This window comes from Pelodiscus sinensis, chromosome 5, assembly GCF_052426305.1.
Source record: "Pelodiscus sinensis isolate ZL-2025 chromosome 5, ASM5242630v1, whole genome shotgun sequence".
Taxonomy (NCBI): domain Eukaryota; kingdom Metazoa; phylum Chordata; order Testudines; family Trionychidae; genus Pelodiscus; species Pelodiscus sinensis.
The window spans coordinates 92,326,926-92,342,756 of record NC_143056.1 but is presented as its reverse complement, the minus strand read 5'-3'; the positions used below and the strand labels follow the sequence as shown (position 1 = coordinate 92,342,756).

At 44.4% G+C, this 15,831-nt stretch overlaps 1 protein-coding gene across 7 annotated transcripts in view; it reads right to left on the bottom strand.

Moving 5' to 3' along the window:
• The window catches only part of ANO5 (anoctamin 5), a 115,419-nt gene that overhangs the window by 83,430 nt on the left and 16,158 nt on the right, over positions 1-15,831 (bottom strand). For 4 of the 7 annotated variants that reach the window (XM_089778592.1, XM_075927744.2, XM_075927746.2 and 1 more), the window contains exon 2: positions 1,176-1,217. The exons of the other annotated variants lie outside the window; for them this stretch is intronic. In XM_089778592.1, coding sequence (XP_089634718.1) covers positions 1,176-1,217 — 42 coding nt within the window. The remainder of the gene's footprint in view (positions 1-1,175; positions 1,218-15,831) is intronic. 7 annotated transcript variants of the gene reach the window in all.

Sequence of the window (15,831 nt, the reverse complement as noted above, 5' to 3'; positions counted from 1 at the left end):
TAAGGAAGCAGCCAGAAACCAATGGTTGCTAGCTTTTAAGTAGGCTCTTGGGGAACCACCTGCCCCACAGCACTGCTGCTTTTGAGACAGAGTAGGAATATTAGAAAATATTAGATTTTAATAATTGTGTAACCACTAAATTTCTTAGCAGTTACACAGTGACTTCATGCCCCTTGGGGAAGGGGCCGGCAGCCCGTGTATACTTGGCTCCACTTCCGGGGAGCACCCTATAACCCCATCCTGCTGCCTCTGTATTAGAGGCAGCAGTGCAGGGTGGCAGGCAGAAGCTGGTCCACAAGGGGCGCTGGTTTAAAAACCAGCTTCCTGTGCACATCAGCTCCCATCTGCCACCCCATGCTGCTGCCTCTGATAGAGAGGCAGCTGCATGGGGCAGCAGCAGTCCCTTTCCACAGAGGCCTGAGCTCCCTGGAGACAGAGGTTGCTCTAGCATCCCATGCAGAGGCAGCATCATGGGGCAGCAGGCGGGCTCCCCATATAGACTGGCTCCTGCCTGCAATCCTGCATTGATGCCTCTGTATCGGAGGCAGCAGCATGGAGTGACAGGTTACTCCCATGTATGCTCTTCATTGAAAACTCGAACCTGTGGGCTGGGACTGAGCCAACCTGCTGGTCTGAATTTTAAATGCAGAGCACACTGGGAGTGAGGGGGGTTGTTGTAATTAACCAAGACTGTTAACCAATAAGCAATTGCTTACTGGCTGAACAGTTAGATGGTTAGCCACTGACATCCCTAATACAGAGGCAGCAGTGCGGGGGGGGGGGGGGGGGGGGAGAGACCGGTGGCTTAAAAGCCAGCTCCCTGCCTGGACCAGCTCCCACACAGCTACTTCCCCCACCCCATGTAAATGTGTAACCGCTGAAACATGTTTATGAAAACAATGCTTTTTAACACCCTAATTTGAATTTAATCAGAGGTGTCTTTTCTTTTGGGGTTAATTAAGACAATCTCTATTTCCAATCAAGAATTTACATTAGAATGCATGCGGTACATGCTATAAATGTAACATGGTTCCATATATCTCACTGGAGCTATGATCTGGTTTTATGAAATTTCTATGCCATAACTGATCTAAATTCTAAATGTCAACAAAGAGAACGTGAAAGATGACACACGCACAAAAGAGAACAAGACATATTACTGGTTAGTACAATACCTGCTGACCATGATGGCGTGAACTTGGTGAGAACTGCAATATCTTTAAGGGAAAAAACATTACAATAAGAACCAAAAGCCTGAAAGTCACATCCACTTTATATCATGATAGTGTTAGTACAGACCTCTCCTGGTTCAGTGGACAGAACTGCCATAATCAGAACATACACAAGCCACCAGAGATAAAGCATTATCAACTGGGCAAACAACTGTACATTTTTGTCCTTCACCGTCTTACACAGGCATCTTATTCAAAAGCCTAAAACAGCATGTCAGCCACAACAGCCAAAAAAAAGGGGGGGGGGAGGGAACAGTCACATCTGCAGTAAACATTACTTACACTTCCCAGGCTTCCCAAAGATGACAAAAGAGAATTAATTTTTCCCACACATACAGAAGTCCCTGTTTTGATGTTCAACATTAGATGGCCTAATAAAGGTGAACAGATCCAAAATGACTTCAGATTCAAAAGAGTATTCAATGAACACAACTACTGGAAAGGAAATAGACTGATTCAACTTTTAATGCAGAATTCCATCAAATAAATTGCTGTCCGCCTCTGCAATAGTTTCAGCAATTAAGAAATAATCACAGAATAAACTATTTCTACAGAAATTCACTCTAGAAAGATAAGGACACTCTTCCACATTTATGGAATATGAGTAAGCATTATTTATGCTCCATAGTCAACAACATGCAGTTTCTGCAAAAAATGCCTTCCTACTGCAACCACCATCTCTGATATCTCTTTTATTGCATACATAGATGATAACCTTTTCAAAAGCACCTCATGATTTAGGAGCCTACACTTCATTGTAAGTGAATGAGACTAAAGCATTTATGAAGACGTGACTTAGGCACTTTTGAGCCCTTTACTCCTGAAACACTATAGACTTCCCATGGTCAAAGGCTTTCACTTTGGTGGTACAAGCAGCCATTGCTTGCAGAAGGTGATAGTAGCAATGTACTGCCGACCAAATCACAGGGCATATTTTATTATCTGTAAATATGCACACTCATTGAATTACAAATGGTATCCATTTCAGTCACAGCCTAGGATGATCAAACTGATGTAAAATACCACAGCAGTACTTACACTTTCACTGAATAAGTCAACAGTAGGAATAAGTAGGAACAGAAATGTAGAGGGATAGAGCTTTCTTGACACTTTGCTTGTGATTTTAGACAATTTACTGTCCATAAAAATATGGTATTTATTCCCTAGTGAGATCAAGTAATATTCTATTATAAATGTACAAAAATGAGGCTTCTTGAGTAATTACAAGAAATCTGAAATAGCATTCTACATCTCTATCAAATGGCACAAAATGTCTTCCTGATACGATTACCAGGTGTCTGGTATTGAACCAGACAGCCCGGTATTTGCACCTTCCGTTTGGTAAAAAAATTCAGAAAATACCGGACATGTAAAATGTCTGGTATTTTCTGTTTTTCCCGGCTCGGGCGTCCAACGGAAGGGCAGTTGGAACATGCAATGCTGCTCTGGTTGGGGCGAGGGGAGGATGGAGCAGGCTGGGAATTAAAGGGGACGCGACTGTATTTCAGTCAGTTCCTTTCCCCCCCCCCCCCCCCCTTCTCAACAACTTTTGCTGGGATTTTTTTGCTCAACAGAATTTTTTCCCTCTTTTTTTTTTTTTTTTTAGGGGGATGATATTTTTTGTTAAACCATTTGGCAACCCAGCTCATCTTGTTTCATCTCACCTGAGGGAGAGAGAGAAGCAAAAACCCAAAATAAAAGCAACTGAATTTCACACAGCTACATCTAAGAAATTAATTTGTCAGATAATTCAGTGGATCAGGAATCCAAACACTGGCTCTCTTTTAAAATCTACCTGAAGAGTCCTCTCATTCTAGAAAGATCACTGACAAAACCCTCAATGGTTTAGATAGCAGTATACTCACATATTTTCTATACCATACTCTTCCAAAGAGCAAAAGGTAAAGTAGTGCAGTGTTGCTGGTAGTCACATTTGAAAAAGCAGATACTTGGGTGAGAGACTAATAAATGCACTACACTTTATATGATAATATGGTGAAATGAAGAAAATTCTCTCTTCTGGCTGGGAGACCTAGCACAGATTGCAGGATATTTTTAATTAGCAAATTTTTAAAAAAGCAAATGCAGGAAAAGAAAACCAAGGAAAAGCATCATAAAATATAATCAATTAATTAAGTTACTATGTGTAGTTTAACTACATTTATAAAGAAACAATGAGTAATCCTGTAGCACCTTAGGCTACGTCTAGACTGCAAGCCGCTTTTTCGAAAGAAAGCACCCAGGCAGTCTGGATGCTTTCTTTCGAAAAAGCCCTGTTTGCATTCAAGAACGCCTTTTTTCGAAAGAGCACTTTCAAAAAAAGGCGTTCTTCCTCGTGAAATGAGGTTTTCCGCCGTCGAAAGAAAAGCCGCATTCTTTCGATTTAATTTCGAAAGAACGCGGTTGTAGTCCAAACGCAGGTGAAGTTTTTTCTAAAAAAGGCTACTTTTTTGGAAAAAACCCTTGAGTCTGGACAGAGCCTAGAGACTAATAGATAGATAGAGCGAACTTCATCTCATGAAGTGGGTTTTGCCCACAAAAGCTCATGATACACATCGGACCTCCCTGGTCCGCTACCCTTGGAACCTGACCTGTCCCAGATGAGGGACTTTGATGGACGAGGGGAGGTCATTTCTGGACCCCTGCCACCCCCAACCTGCCCTGCCAGCCTCCCACAGCTGTATGCTGGGTGTTCGGGGACTCCAGGGCTACGTCTATAATGTAGCCTTCTTCCACAAAAGCTTATGCAAATCAAGCATGGAGTGGAATCATTGCATAATTAATGAACAGCCACTTTTCCGCAAGAGGCTTTTGCACAAAAAGGAGCAGTGTAGACAAAACCCCCTCTTGCACAAGAGCCGGTCTTCCTGAAAAAATGAGCTTCATTAGCATGCTTTGATAGTGCTGCCTTAACTCTGCCTTAATTGGCTACCTGGGAACTCCTGTCATAGGCAACATCATGTGCATGCCCTAGTGTCAAGGGAATACTCACAGGCAGAAATATGACCAGAGTGATGCAGGACTCTACCTGTCTTCAGCTGCAGTAAAGACCTTTGAGTGCTGTTGTGGCCAGGCATAGATGGTTTAAAGGACTCTTTTATTTCATCTCCTATCACTCTCACTCATCACCAGTTAGTAGTGGCACAGCCAGGGATCTAAGCTACCGCATCCCCAGAGCTCCACTTTACCCAACACAGGGCGCTGTCTCAGAGACACAAGATAATTACTTCAGGGGATAGCAGAGTTAGTCTATACAGAAAAAAAATAACGAATGGTCTGGTAGCACTTTATAGACTAACAAAACATGTAGATGGTATCAATTACTGTTACAGTAAAAGTAAGCAAATAGTTCTTACACACCAAGCGCAAGTAGCCATAATTTTATTTTCCTAATGCTATAACATGGAAATGCTAATACCAACAATGTTAATAACACTAATCCTCATAGTTCTCCTGGGAACTATATTTGTGTTGTTACTGTCAATTTACAGATGAGCAAACTGTAACAGAGAGGTAAATGACTACCCTAAAACTACAAAGAGAGAGGGTCAAAACCATGATTAAGATGCAAGAGCTACTGATTCCCAGTCCTGTGCTCAGGGCCATCACCCTCTGGCAGAAATAATAATGCAAACAAGCTTTGTTAAGCTGGGTGCCTTTTATATTTATTAACTTTAACAGTTAGTTGACTGTCTCTTCCAATTACAAAAACCTGCTGGATAAAACATTATTCTAGCCATGTTGTTTTGTGTAAGCTGAACATTTGGGGCAAAACACAGGACTATGTGCATACAACATCTATCTACCATTCCTGATCCTCCTATTTACTGGACCATCTAATACAATATCTTGCCTCTGAAAATATAAATAAGTATTTGATGTTTCAGTGGAAAGGGAAACATAATGCATCTAGATGAAACAGCTGCTTTGTACTACACACCCTAGGCATCATCATGCTCCACTATCCAGACAGAATGTTATCCTAGAAGGCAGCGTTTCCCAAACTATGGGCCGCGGCCCGATACCGGGCCACGGGAAAAAAATACCGGGCCTCAGCGTGCCTGGTGACTGCCAGCAGGGCCGGCCGCAGGCCAATTCGGGCCCTGCGCCCCTGAACCCGGAAGTGCCAGCTGGGTCTCTCCCCCGGTTCTGCCTGGCGCGGGCCCCACCACGTGTCCTCCCACCCTACCCCCAGAGTGTCCCTGCCGTGCGCGGCTCCTCCTCACCGCCTGCTGCTGCCCATGTGTGGCGTTGCAAGTGGGCGGGGAGCACGCCCGGGCTTGACGTGACGTCACAGCCTGAGATTTTAAAAGTCTTCGGAGGCACGTGGCGGGGCCACACTGGCTCTGGCGGCCTCCGGCCCCGCAATGTGGAAGGCAGAAGGTAGAGAACGGGCTTGGGCGGAGGTGAGGAGGAGGCGGCGACGGGGGCGGGGGTGGGCTTGCGCGGAGGGGGAGGAGTGGAAGGAGAAGGGGCTTGGGAGGGGAAGGCACCAAGGGACAGGGTGCAGGAGAGAGAGACAAATGCCAGGGGCCAAGTGCAGACAAGGAGGGAAAGGGCAGGAGGGGAGGTGTCAGTGGGAGGGGGGACAGGGTGATGCTGGGAGAGCAGAGGAGAGGGGAAGGGCATTGGGGGCTGGAGGGGGAGGTGCTGGGAGAAGGCTTGAAAGAAGGGGTGGGCATGAGAGAGGTGGGGATGGAGCAAGTGATGTGTGAGGGCACAGAGGGGCAGGAGGGGATGGGGCAGAGTGCTGAGGGGGTGGGTATCAGGGAAAGAGAGGACAAAGGGGGCAGGGGCAGTAAGGGAAGGGGGAGGCACGAGGAGAGTGCAGGGCTAAGGGAAGGTGCAGGTGCCAGGGGATTCTGGGGTGAGGAGGAGGGGAGAGCTGGCCACCGGAAGCAGCACTGGACGGGGGAATCGGGGCAGGCTGGGGAGATTGGCGGGCCGGTGGAAGCAGGGCTGCCGGAGGGTGCGAGGTTGGGGGCAGGGAGCTGGCTGGGAAAGATGGGGGCGGGGAGAAGAAATGGCCTCTGGAAGGAGGGCTGAATACAGGCAGTGGGTCTGGCCAAGGGAGATTGGGAGGAGAAGTGGACCTGGCTGCCAGGGAGGGGGTTGAGGGAAGTGGGGCTGGCCAGTGGCACAGCGGGGGGAATAGGGGAGAGGAATGAATCGGCCTGCGGGGAGTGGGACTGACCTGGCCATATGTAGATCTTGGGACGCTGCCCCTGTTTCCCCCTTGCCCCCCGCATGAGTTAGTCCAGCCTGGGGATTCTATTGTCCCCCCACACACACTCCCCCTCGAGTAGTTGCGAACTGACTGGCTGGTAGACACACTCATGCAGCCTGAGCACATTTACCAGCCAGGCAGTTCGAAACTACAAACTGATACATCTAGTAATAATACAACTTACCTAATGAGAAAATACCAGACATGTTATATGTCTGGTATTTTCTCAGTTTGTTTTTTATGTGTTTATATTTTTGGGCTGCAAAAAGCAGTATTGGGGAAAAAAAAGGGTTCCAACTAAAGTAAAAAGTTTGGGAAAACCTGGTCTAACCAGCTTTCTGTCTGTCTTACAGTCCACTTATCCAATCCATATTCCTTAACTTGCTGGCAAGAATATTGTGGGCGACCATATCAAAAGCTTTGCTAAAGCTGGCACTGGGGATTTTGGGAGGACCAGAAACAACTTATTTGAATATTCATCATTTGATTAATGAATATGCAAATATGCAAATGAACATTACTGGTCCTCCAAAAGTTCGTGTATGGATTTACTGGTACCCGTGTCAAAAAGTTTGGGAACCCCTGCTAGAAGGTCTCTGAGGAAAAAAGCCTTACAAAATCCCACTCATTGTCATGGTCTGTTCTGACACACACACACAAAATTACATCATGATAATCTACCACTGAGCCAATGAATTACTTATCAATAGTTTGTCTTGTGTGAGCTACGGATCACAGCGAAATCTGTCCCATGCTTACAAGTGAGTCATGGGTCTGACTGATTTCTATCTGTGACTCAGGCATCTGATTCAGCATTGTCATTCAGGGTGTGTCTAGACTACATGGCTCCATCGATGGAGCTATGTAGATGAGTTTACTAGACATAGTAAAATGAAGTGGCGATTTAAATAATCGCCGCTTCATTTACATCAAAATGGCTGCCGCGTTGTGCCGACGATCAGCTGATCCGGCACAGCGGGGCAGTCTGGATGCCCCACGGTTGACAAGGGAAGCCTTTGTCTACCGCTCCGGTATGCCTCGTGAAACTATGTCTGGTAAGGCGACGAGGAGTCCTGTGGCACCTTATAGACTAACTGAAGTGTAGGAGCATAAGCTTTCGTGGGCAAAGACCCACTTCGTCAGATGCATGTAGTGGAAATTTCCAGAGGCAGGAATAAATATGCAGGCCAGGATCAGGCTGGAGATGACCAGGTGGATCCAATCAAGGAGGATGAGGCCCACTTCTAGCAGCTGATCTGGAGGTGTGAATTCCAAGAGAATAGAAGCTGCTTTTGTAGTTAGCAAGCCATTCACAGTCTTTGTTTAATCCAGAGTTGATTGTGTCAAACTTAAAGATGAACTGTAGCTCAGCAGTTTCTCTTTGAAGTCTGGTCCTGAAGTTTTTTTGCTGCAGGATGGCTACTTTTAGATCTGCAATTGTGTGTCCAGGAAGATTGAAGTGTTCCCCTACAGGTTTTTGTATGTTGCCATTCCTAATATCAGATTTGTGTCCATTGATTCTTTTACGTAGGGACTGTCCTGTTTGGCCAATGTATATAGCAGTGGGGCATTGTTGGCACATGATGGCATATATTACGTTGGTGGATGTGCAGGAGAATGTACCAGTGACAGTATGGCTGATCTGGTTAGGTCCTGTGATGGTGTTGCTGGTGTATATATGTGGGCAGAGTTGGCACCGAGGTTTGTTGCAAGGATTGGTTCCTGAGTTCGAGTTATTATGGTGCGGTGTGTAGTTGCTGGTGAGAATATGCTTCAGGTTGGCGGGTTGTCTGTGGGCAAGGACCGGCCTACCTCCCAAGGCCTGTGAGAGCGAGGGATCATTGTCCAGGATGGGCTGAAGATCACTAATGATGCGTTGGAGAGGTTTTAGCTGGGGACTATAGGTGATGGCCAGTGGTGTTCTGTTGGTTTCTTTCTTGGGCTTGTCCCGTAGCAGGAGGCTTCTGGGTACACGTCTGGCTCTGTCAATCTGTCTCCTCACTTCCTCGTGTGGGTATCGCAGTTTACAGAATGCTTGTTGAAGGTCTTGTAGGTGTAGGTCTCTGTCTGAGGGGTTGGAGCATATGCGGTTGTACCTCAGTGCTTGGCTGTAAACAATGGATCGTGTGGTGTGTCCGGGATGGAAACTGGAGGCATGCAGGTAAGTATAGCGGTTGGTAGGTTTTCTGTATAGGGTGGTATTGATATGACCGTCACTTATTTGTATCGTGGTGTCCAGGAAATGGACCTCCCGTGTAGATTGGTCCATGCTGAGGTTGATGGTGGGGTGGAAGCTGTTGAAATCATGGTGAAATTCTTCCAGAGTCTCCTTCCCATGGGTCCAGATGATGAAGATGTCATCGATGTAGCGTAGGTAGAGAAGGGGTGTAAGTGGACGAGAGCTGAGGAAGCGTTGTTCCAGGTCAGCCATAAAAATGTTGGCGTATTGTGGGGCCATGCGGGTGCCCATAGCAGTGCCACTGGTCTGGAGGTATATGTTGTCACCAAATCTGAAATAGTTGTGTGTGAGGATAAATTCACAGAGTTCAGCCACCAGTTGTGCTGTGGCATCATCAGGAATACTGTTCCTGACAGCTTGTACTCCATCTGCATGTGGGATGTTTGTGTAGAGAGCCTCTACATCCATGGTGGCTAGGATGGTGTTTTCTGGAAGATCACCTATGCATTGTAGTTTTCTCAGGAAATCCGTAGTGTCACGAAGGTAACTGGGAGTGCTGGTGGCGTAGGGTCTGAGCAGAGAGTCCACATAGCCAGACAGTCCTTCAGTAAGAGTGCCAATGCCCGAGATGATGGGGCGTCCGGGATTTCCAGGTTTGTGGATCTTGGGTAATAGATAGAACAACCCTGGTCGGGGCTCTAAAGGTGTGTCGATTTGTTCCTGTGTTTGTTTGGGGAGTGTCCTGAGCAGATGGTGCAGTTTCTTAGTATATTCCTTAGTGGGATCTGAGGAAAGTGGCCTGTAGAATTTGGTATTGGAGAGTTGTCTGACAGCCTCCTTTAGGTAGTCAGGCCTGTTCATGATGACAACAGCACCTCCTTTGTCAGCCTCTTTGATTATAATGTCAGAGTTGTTCCGGAGGCTGTGGATGGCATTGCGTTCTGCACAACTGAGGTTACCAGGCAAGCGATGCTGTTTTTCCACAATTTCTGCCTGTGCACGTCGGCGGAAGCATTCTATGTAGAGGTCCAGACTGCCATTTCGGCCCTCAGGAGGAGTCCATGTGGAGTTCTTCTTCTTGTGCTGTTGGTGGGAAGGTATCTGTGTGTCAGTGCACTGTTCAGTGTCGTGTTGGAAGTATTCCTTGAGACGGAGACGGCGAAAGTAGGCTTCCAGATCACCGCAGAACTGTATCATGTTAGTGGGGGTGGCGGGGCAAAAAGAGAGTCCCCGAGATAGAACGTGTACCCAGAAGCCTCCTGCTACGGGACAAGCCCAAGAAAGAAACCAACAGAACACCACTGGCCATCACCTATAGTCCCCAGCTAAAACCTCTCCAACGCATCATTAGTGATCTTCAGCCCATCCTGGACAATGATCCCTCGCTCTCACAGGCCTTGGGAGGTAGGCCGGTCCTTGCCCACAGACAACCCGCCAACCTGAAGCATATTCTCACCAGCAACTACACACCGCACCATAATAACTCGAACTCAGGAACCAATCCTTGCAACAAACCTCGGTGCCAACTCTGCCCACATATATACACCAGCAACACCATCACAGGACCTAACCAGATCAGCCATACTGTCACTGGTACATTCTCCTGCACATCCACCAACGTAATATATGCCATCATGTGCCAACAATGCCCCACTGCTATATACATTGGCCAAACAGGACAGTCCCTACGTAAAAGAATCAATGGACACAAATCTGATATTAGGAATGGCAACATACAAAAACCTGTAGGGGAACACTTCAATCTTCCTGGACACACAATTGCAGATCTAAAAGTAGCCATCCTGCAGCAAAAAAACTTCAGGACCAGACTTCAAAGAGAAACTGCTGAGCTACAGTTCATCTTTAAGTTTGACACAATCAACTCTGGATTAAACAAAGACTGTGAATGGCTTGCTAACTACAAAAGCAGCTTCTATTCTCTTGGAATTCACACCTCCAGATCAGCTGCTAGAAGTGGGCCTCATTCTCCTTGATTGGATCCACCTGGTCATCTCCAGCCTGATCCTGGCCTGCATATTTATTCCTGCCTCTGGAAATTTCCACTACATGCATCTGACGAAGTGGGTCTTTGCCCACGAAAGCTTATGCTCCTACACTTCAGTTAGTCTATAAGGTGCCACAGGACTCCTCGTCGCTTTTGCAGATTCAGACTAACACGGCTACCCCTCTGATATATGTCTGGTAAACTCATCTACATGGCTCCGTCACTGGAGCCATGTAGTCTAGACACACCCTCAGAAAAAGATGTATACCCCAACAAATACTGTTCAGATTTCAGGTCACTAGGAAAACATTAACCTAAATGTGCATAGGAATTCCAGATGCAGTAAGAATATTCAATAAAAGCTGTCTCAGCAATTCTGAGTATTAAGACAAAAAAAAAATACTGGCTAAGATAAAGATGTAATCAAATGGCCACAATCAAAAGACCACTGACAGTAAGTTAGGGTCTCAATATGTTCCTTCCTTTAAAGAGGGTCAGTCAAATGCAGAATCCTTTTATTATAAATATCTTTTAAAATACCAAAGAGAGAGACTGTAGTTTTGGGTACTGTATTTAGCTGTAAAAAAACCTCCTGGGCCCCCCTGCACAGGCTACTTGAACCTTGGGTCCAGGAGTATAGCAGGTAGATGACCCTGGACCTCTAGAACAGGACAGTTGGGAAAAGTGGGTCTCTGCCTCTATTGAGCATGTTTACCAGCACACTTAAGTCAATGTGAGGACTGTTGCAACTTACTGCTTGCATAAGCAATAAATCAGTATCTGAATCCCTGCAAGGGGGCAGCTGGGAGTGAATTGTGCCTCTGAAGCATGTCTCTGAGGCACAATGCCTCCCTGTATTACTCCTAACCTGGAGGTTTACACACATTCAGAGCTGTGCCTAAACACACAATCTATTTCTTAGTAGTTTTAAGAAACATTGTTTGAGTTCTTAGTGATGCCAACATGATTTATTTTGTATATCTCACTGCACATAGAGCCAAGCTTACACTGGTGCTGCTTCACTGAAATCAATAGACTTATGGATGAATTTATCCCTTTCACTTAAGCACATGTCCTCAAAATGAATTACACATGAACACAGAGAAAATGAGGTACTGAAGCTATTCTTCTTAAGTAATTATTGTATAATATAAATCATACAGTTCAGCACGAAATGCTACTGCACATCCACGGTCTGCAATCCTTATATTCTTGAACAGTTAGCCCAATTTTCAAATACAAAACACAGAGAAAGTAGCATAACCTCCCTATATATGGTTAAGAAACTAGAATATCTGCACAAACACATATAAATAATCTATAATTAATAAATAATCATCCCAAGCAAATACTAAAGCAGGTTTTTCTATATTTCTCCCCCTTGTTTTAAGGATTGCAGGAATGTTCAATTCACACAGCAATTAAAAATAACATTGCTCATATAAAGGATCCTTGTATCAAAAGAACTGAATTTCTATCAGACAATACATTAGTATGTATATAAATAGGATACAAGAAAAATGTATGTCTCTAAAACAGCAAAAATATAAACAAAGTATAAGGAAAGAACTGAAAACACCTCTTGTGTTCCTCATGTGAATTCATTATAACAGTGGTTCCCAAATGCTGGTCCACGGACCGATGCTGGGCCGTGAACCACTGGCTACCGGGCCGTGGCACACTGCCAGGCCATGCCCATGACATCTGTTCCAGGATCAGGGTTGGGGTATATACCAGATACGTGGCTGCCAACTACCAGAGCTGGAGCCTGCTGTTAGTGGTGGCTCAGGAGTCTGGGGTACATATTTTGGTGGCCTGGCAACATCTTATTTGCATATTCATTACTTGCATACTGAGTATGCAAATAAGATGTTGCCAGGCCACCAAAAGTTTGTGAATGGGTTTGCTGGTGTGTGGTATAAAAAAGGTTGGGAACCACTGCATTATAAGGTAGTTGATGCAAATCTTCTCTTAGCTAGAGATTAAGTTATCTGTTTTACTGAGCAGCTAGGAATAAAATGCTACTATGGACATTTACGTCAGTAGCATTATTTTGTAATGCAATATTGGTTTTTAGAATGAAACATGAAATACAATACTAAGTCCAAATTAACTTTAAATATTCTCGCTCTCTATGGTGAATGCAGGGATGAATTCTGCTCTCACTCACACCAATGTAAATCTGAAGTAACTCCTTTAGCAATAGCAGGTACCCCAGATGAATCCAGGAAGAGGCCTTAAGTAGATGAACACACAGGAGCAGGAGCCATGCCTTCCTTTCAAAGGTGTAACAAGTGTTCTCTGCTGCACTGACATTTGCATTTACAAAAAGTGCTTTAAACAAGCCCTCTGAATTGTTCTAAAGAACAAAGTGTTACTCAGAGAGAAGAAACAAAACTTAGAATGATCAAGGCATCAATATACAGGAGAGGGAGGCCCTATTCCCAGTGCTAACAAGATCTCATTTATCAATTAAGAGAGAAAGCCAAGGGCAGCTTCCAACATGTTAAAATAGATGCAATCGAGAACAATATGTCAGAAAGAAAAAGTTGATCATTGTGCAATGTCTTTGATCTACACAGTACAGGTCAAATCTTAAAATCCTTAACTAAGTTTTTAGTCAGTCTTTGTTCAGGAAGAATTTCCATTGCGGCAAATGGGAATATTGGAAGAGACTTTTGGGATCCTTTGTGTCTCTCTTTCAAAGGATTATAAAGCTTCCCTGTGGTATAAAAGGCACCAACTTTGAAAAATTTCTGTTTTTATCAAAAACCCACAAAGTCTAGTGGTACTTAAATGGTATTTTAATGTGGTGATGGCAACTCTTTTTCAACAGCAAACAGTATTTAAATAGATAGTGGTGCTGGAAGGTCTCTCCAATGTAGGCTATACTAAAACATCTCTGCACATATTCTTATATGTTACAGGTATCATCAGCTCATCATTCTGTAAAGTAATACATATCTACACTGACAATCGTATCAATTACAGTTCCAAAAAGGAATATTCTAAATTGTGATAGCTGGCCATGGGGGAGAATCTATGGTATTTTTAAACTGCTAGACATTTAGGTGGTGTTTTAAATAAAGGGGAAACAAGATGCTGAAGAAGCCACTGAAGGGTGGAGTGGCAAAATAACAAAGTGTGGAATTCCTGAAAGCCAATCTAATTCCACATTTCAGCTATACCAACTACTACTATGCACACATTTTCACTATAGTGTACTGTTTACATCTCCTCAGGGCCAAATGTGTTCATTACTATTTAGCTTCACAAGACAATGAAAATGCTCTGGATATCTGCTCAACTTGCACAAATGGACCACACCAGTTTTTATATTCAAGAGAAGATGTCATCCACCAAATTCCTCTGAAATCACTGGAGTTATACTGGTGTAAAATTGAAGTAACACAGTGGCTAATTTTATTATTATTTGTTATTTGCGTTATATTGGTGTACAGTGGTGTGAACCTATACAGACATATAGTAAATAACAGTTACTGCCCCAAAGAGCTGACAGTCTTAGATACTGTAAAAGCTGGGTATAATGAACAAGCAGATGCGAATGGGACAAGAACAACAAGAGGGTTTATACAGACTAGATGAGTGCACAATCTGTAGGCATAATAAGATGACTGTTCAGAAGCAGTAAACATAGAACCAGGTCCTAGATTCGTGTTCGCTAGAAACGTTTTTTTCCATTTCATTCCATTTTGATATCTGAATGGCTAGTTTGACATTATATTTGTGATTTTCTTCACCTTTTGGTTCTTAGGAACAAGTTCAGCGATCTGTTCGATTTATTTTACCTGATCTCAAAGGACATGTGTGTAAAATAAATCCATGACCTATGGAAGTCACTGGCAGTTTTGCCATTGACTTCAATAGGCCAGGTTGTCATCTTATATGCTTATAACGAAATACAAAACTGTTTTTATTGTTTTGATTTTTGTTTGTTCAGGATTATTTCTTAAAGAATCTCATTAAAACTTTCCTATTTCTATTTGGATTTGGAACTCCTAATTTGCAAAGTTTACATTTTGTGCCAAAGTTACTTTAACAGAGATCTGATGACTTGAGAGTCAGTACTAGACCCAGATCATCTCCAAAAGAGATGCTTCCCATCAGTCAATAAAAGGAGTTGGGCAATGGACAATGGCCCTCAGCACTTACAGTATTTGATATAGGCATTAGGGTATGTCTACGCTATCCGTTGGAATGATGGGCAGCAATCGATATAGGGGGAGTCAATAAACACCGAGCAGTCTCCTGCCGACTCCACTGCTCCATCAGAATGAGAAGCTCAGGGTACGTCTAGACTACATGCCTCTGTCGCCAGAGGCATGTAGATTAGGCTACCAGATACAGGAAAATGAAGCGGCGATTTAAATAATCGCCGCTTCATTTAAATTTACATGGCTGCCGTGCTGAGCCGACAAACAGCTGATCAGCTGTTTGTCGACTCAGCGCGATAGTCTGGACGCGCGGGTGTCGACATCAAAGGTATTTGTCGACCACCTAGGTAAACCTCATCCCAGGAGGCATACCTGGGTGGTCGACAAATACCTTTGATGTCGACACCCGCGCATCCAGACTATCGCGCTGAGCCGACAAACAGCTGATCAGCTGTTTGTCGGCTCAGCGCAGCAGCCATGTAAATTTAAATGAAGCGGCGATTATTTAAATCGCCGCTTCCTTTTCCTATGTCTCGTAGCCTAATCTACATGCCTCTGGCGACAGAGGCACATAGTCTAGACGTACCCACAGACAGAGTCAATGGGAGAGCATCAACAGGAGAACGTCAGCTGTTGCTTTTCTGTGGTAAAAGACACTGTGGTAAATAGATCTCAGTAGGTTAACTTCAGCTACATGAAGTTGTGTAACAAGTTTGATGGCCCATGATAGTGTAGACTAAGTCTTCAAAATGGCTGTTTACTGTACATGTGTTTCTTACCATTTTTACTTGTCAGCACAGACCACTACAAATTTCACAATTCCAAGCTCTCCAAAATCTTAACTCGTAGTTAAGAAAACCTCTTTGAATAGCAAACCACAGGGCACTCTGTAGTTTTGAGGACAGACTGTAGAAAAATTAAAGGCCTGACTATATATATTTGGATATGCTGCCTGCAGATAGGTGCCCCACCTACAGCTTTCATGGCTTCGTGGTGTTCTGCTCTCTTGCCAA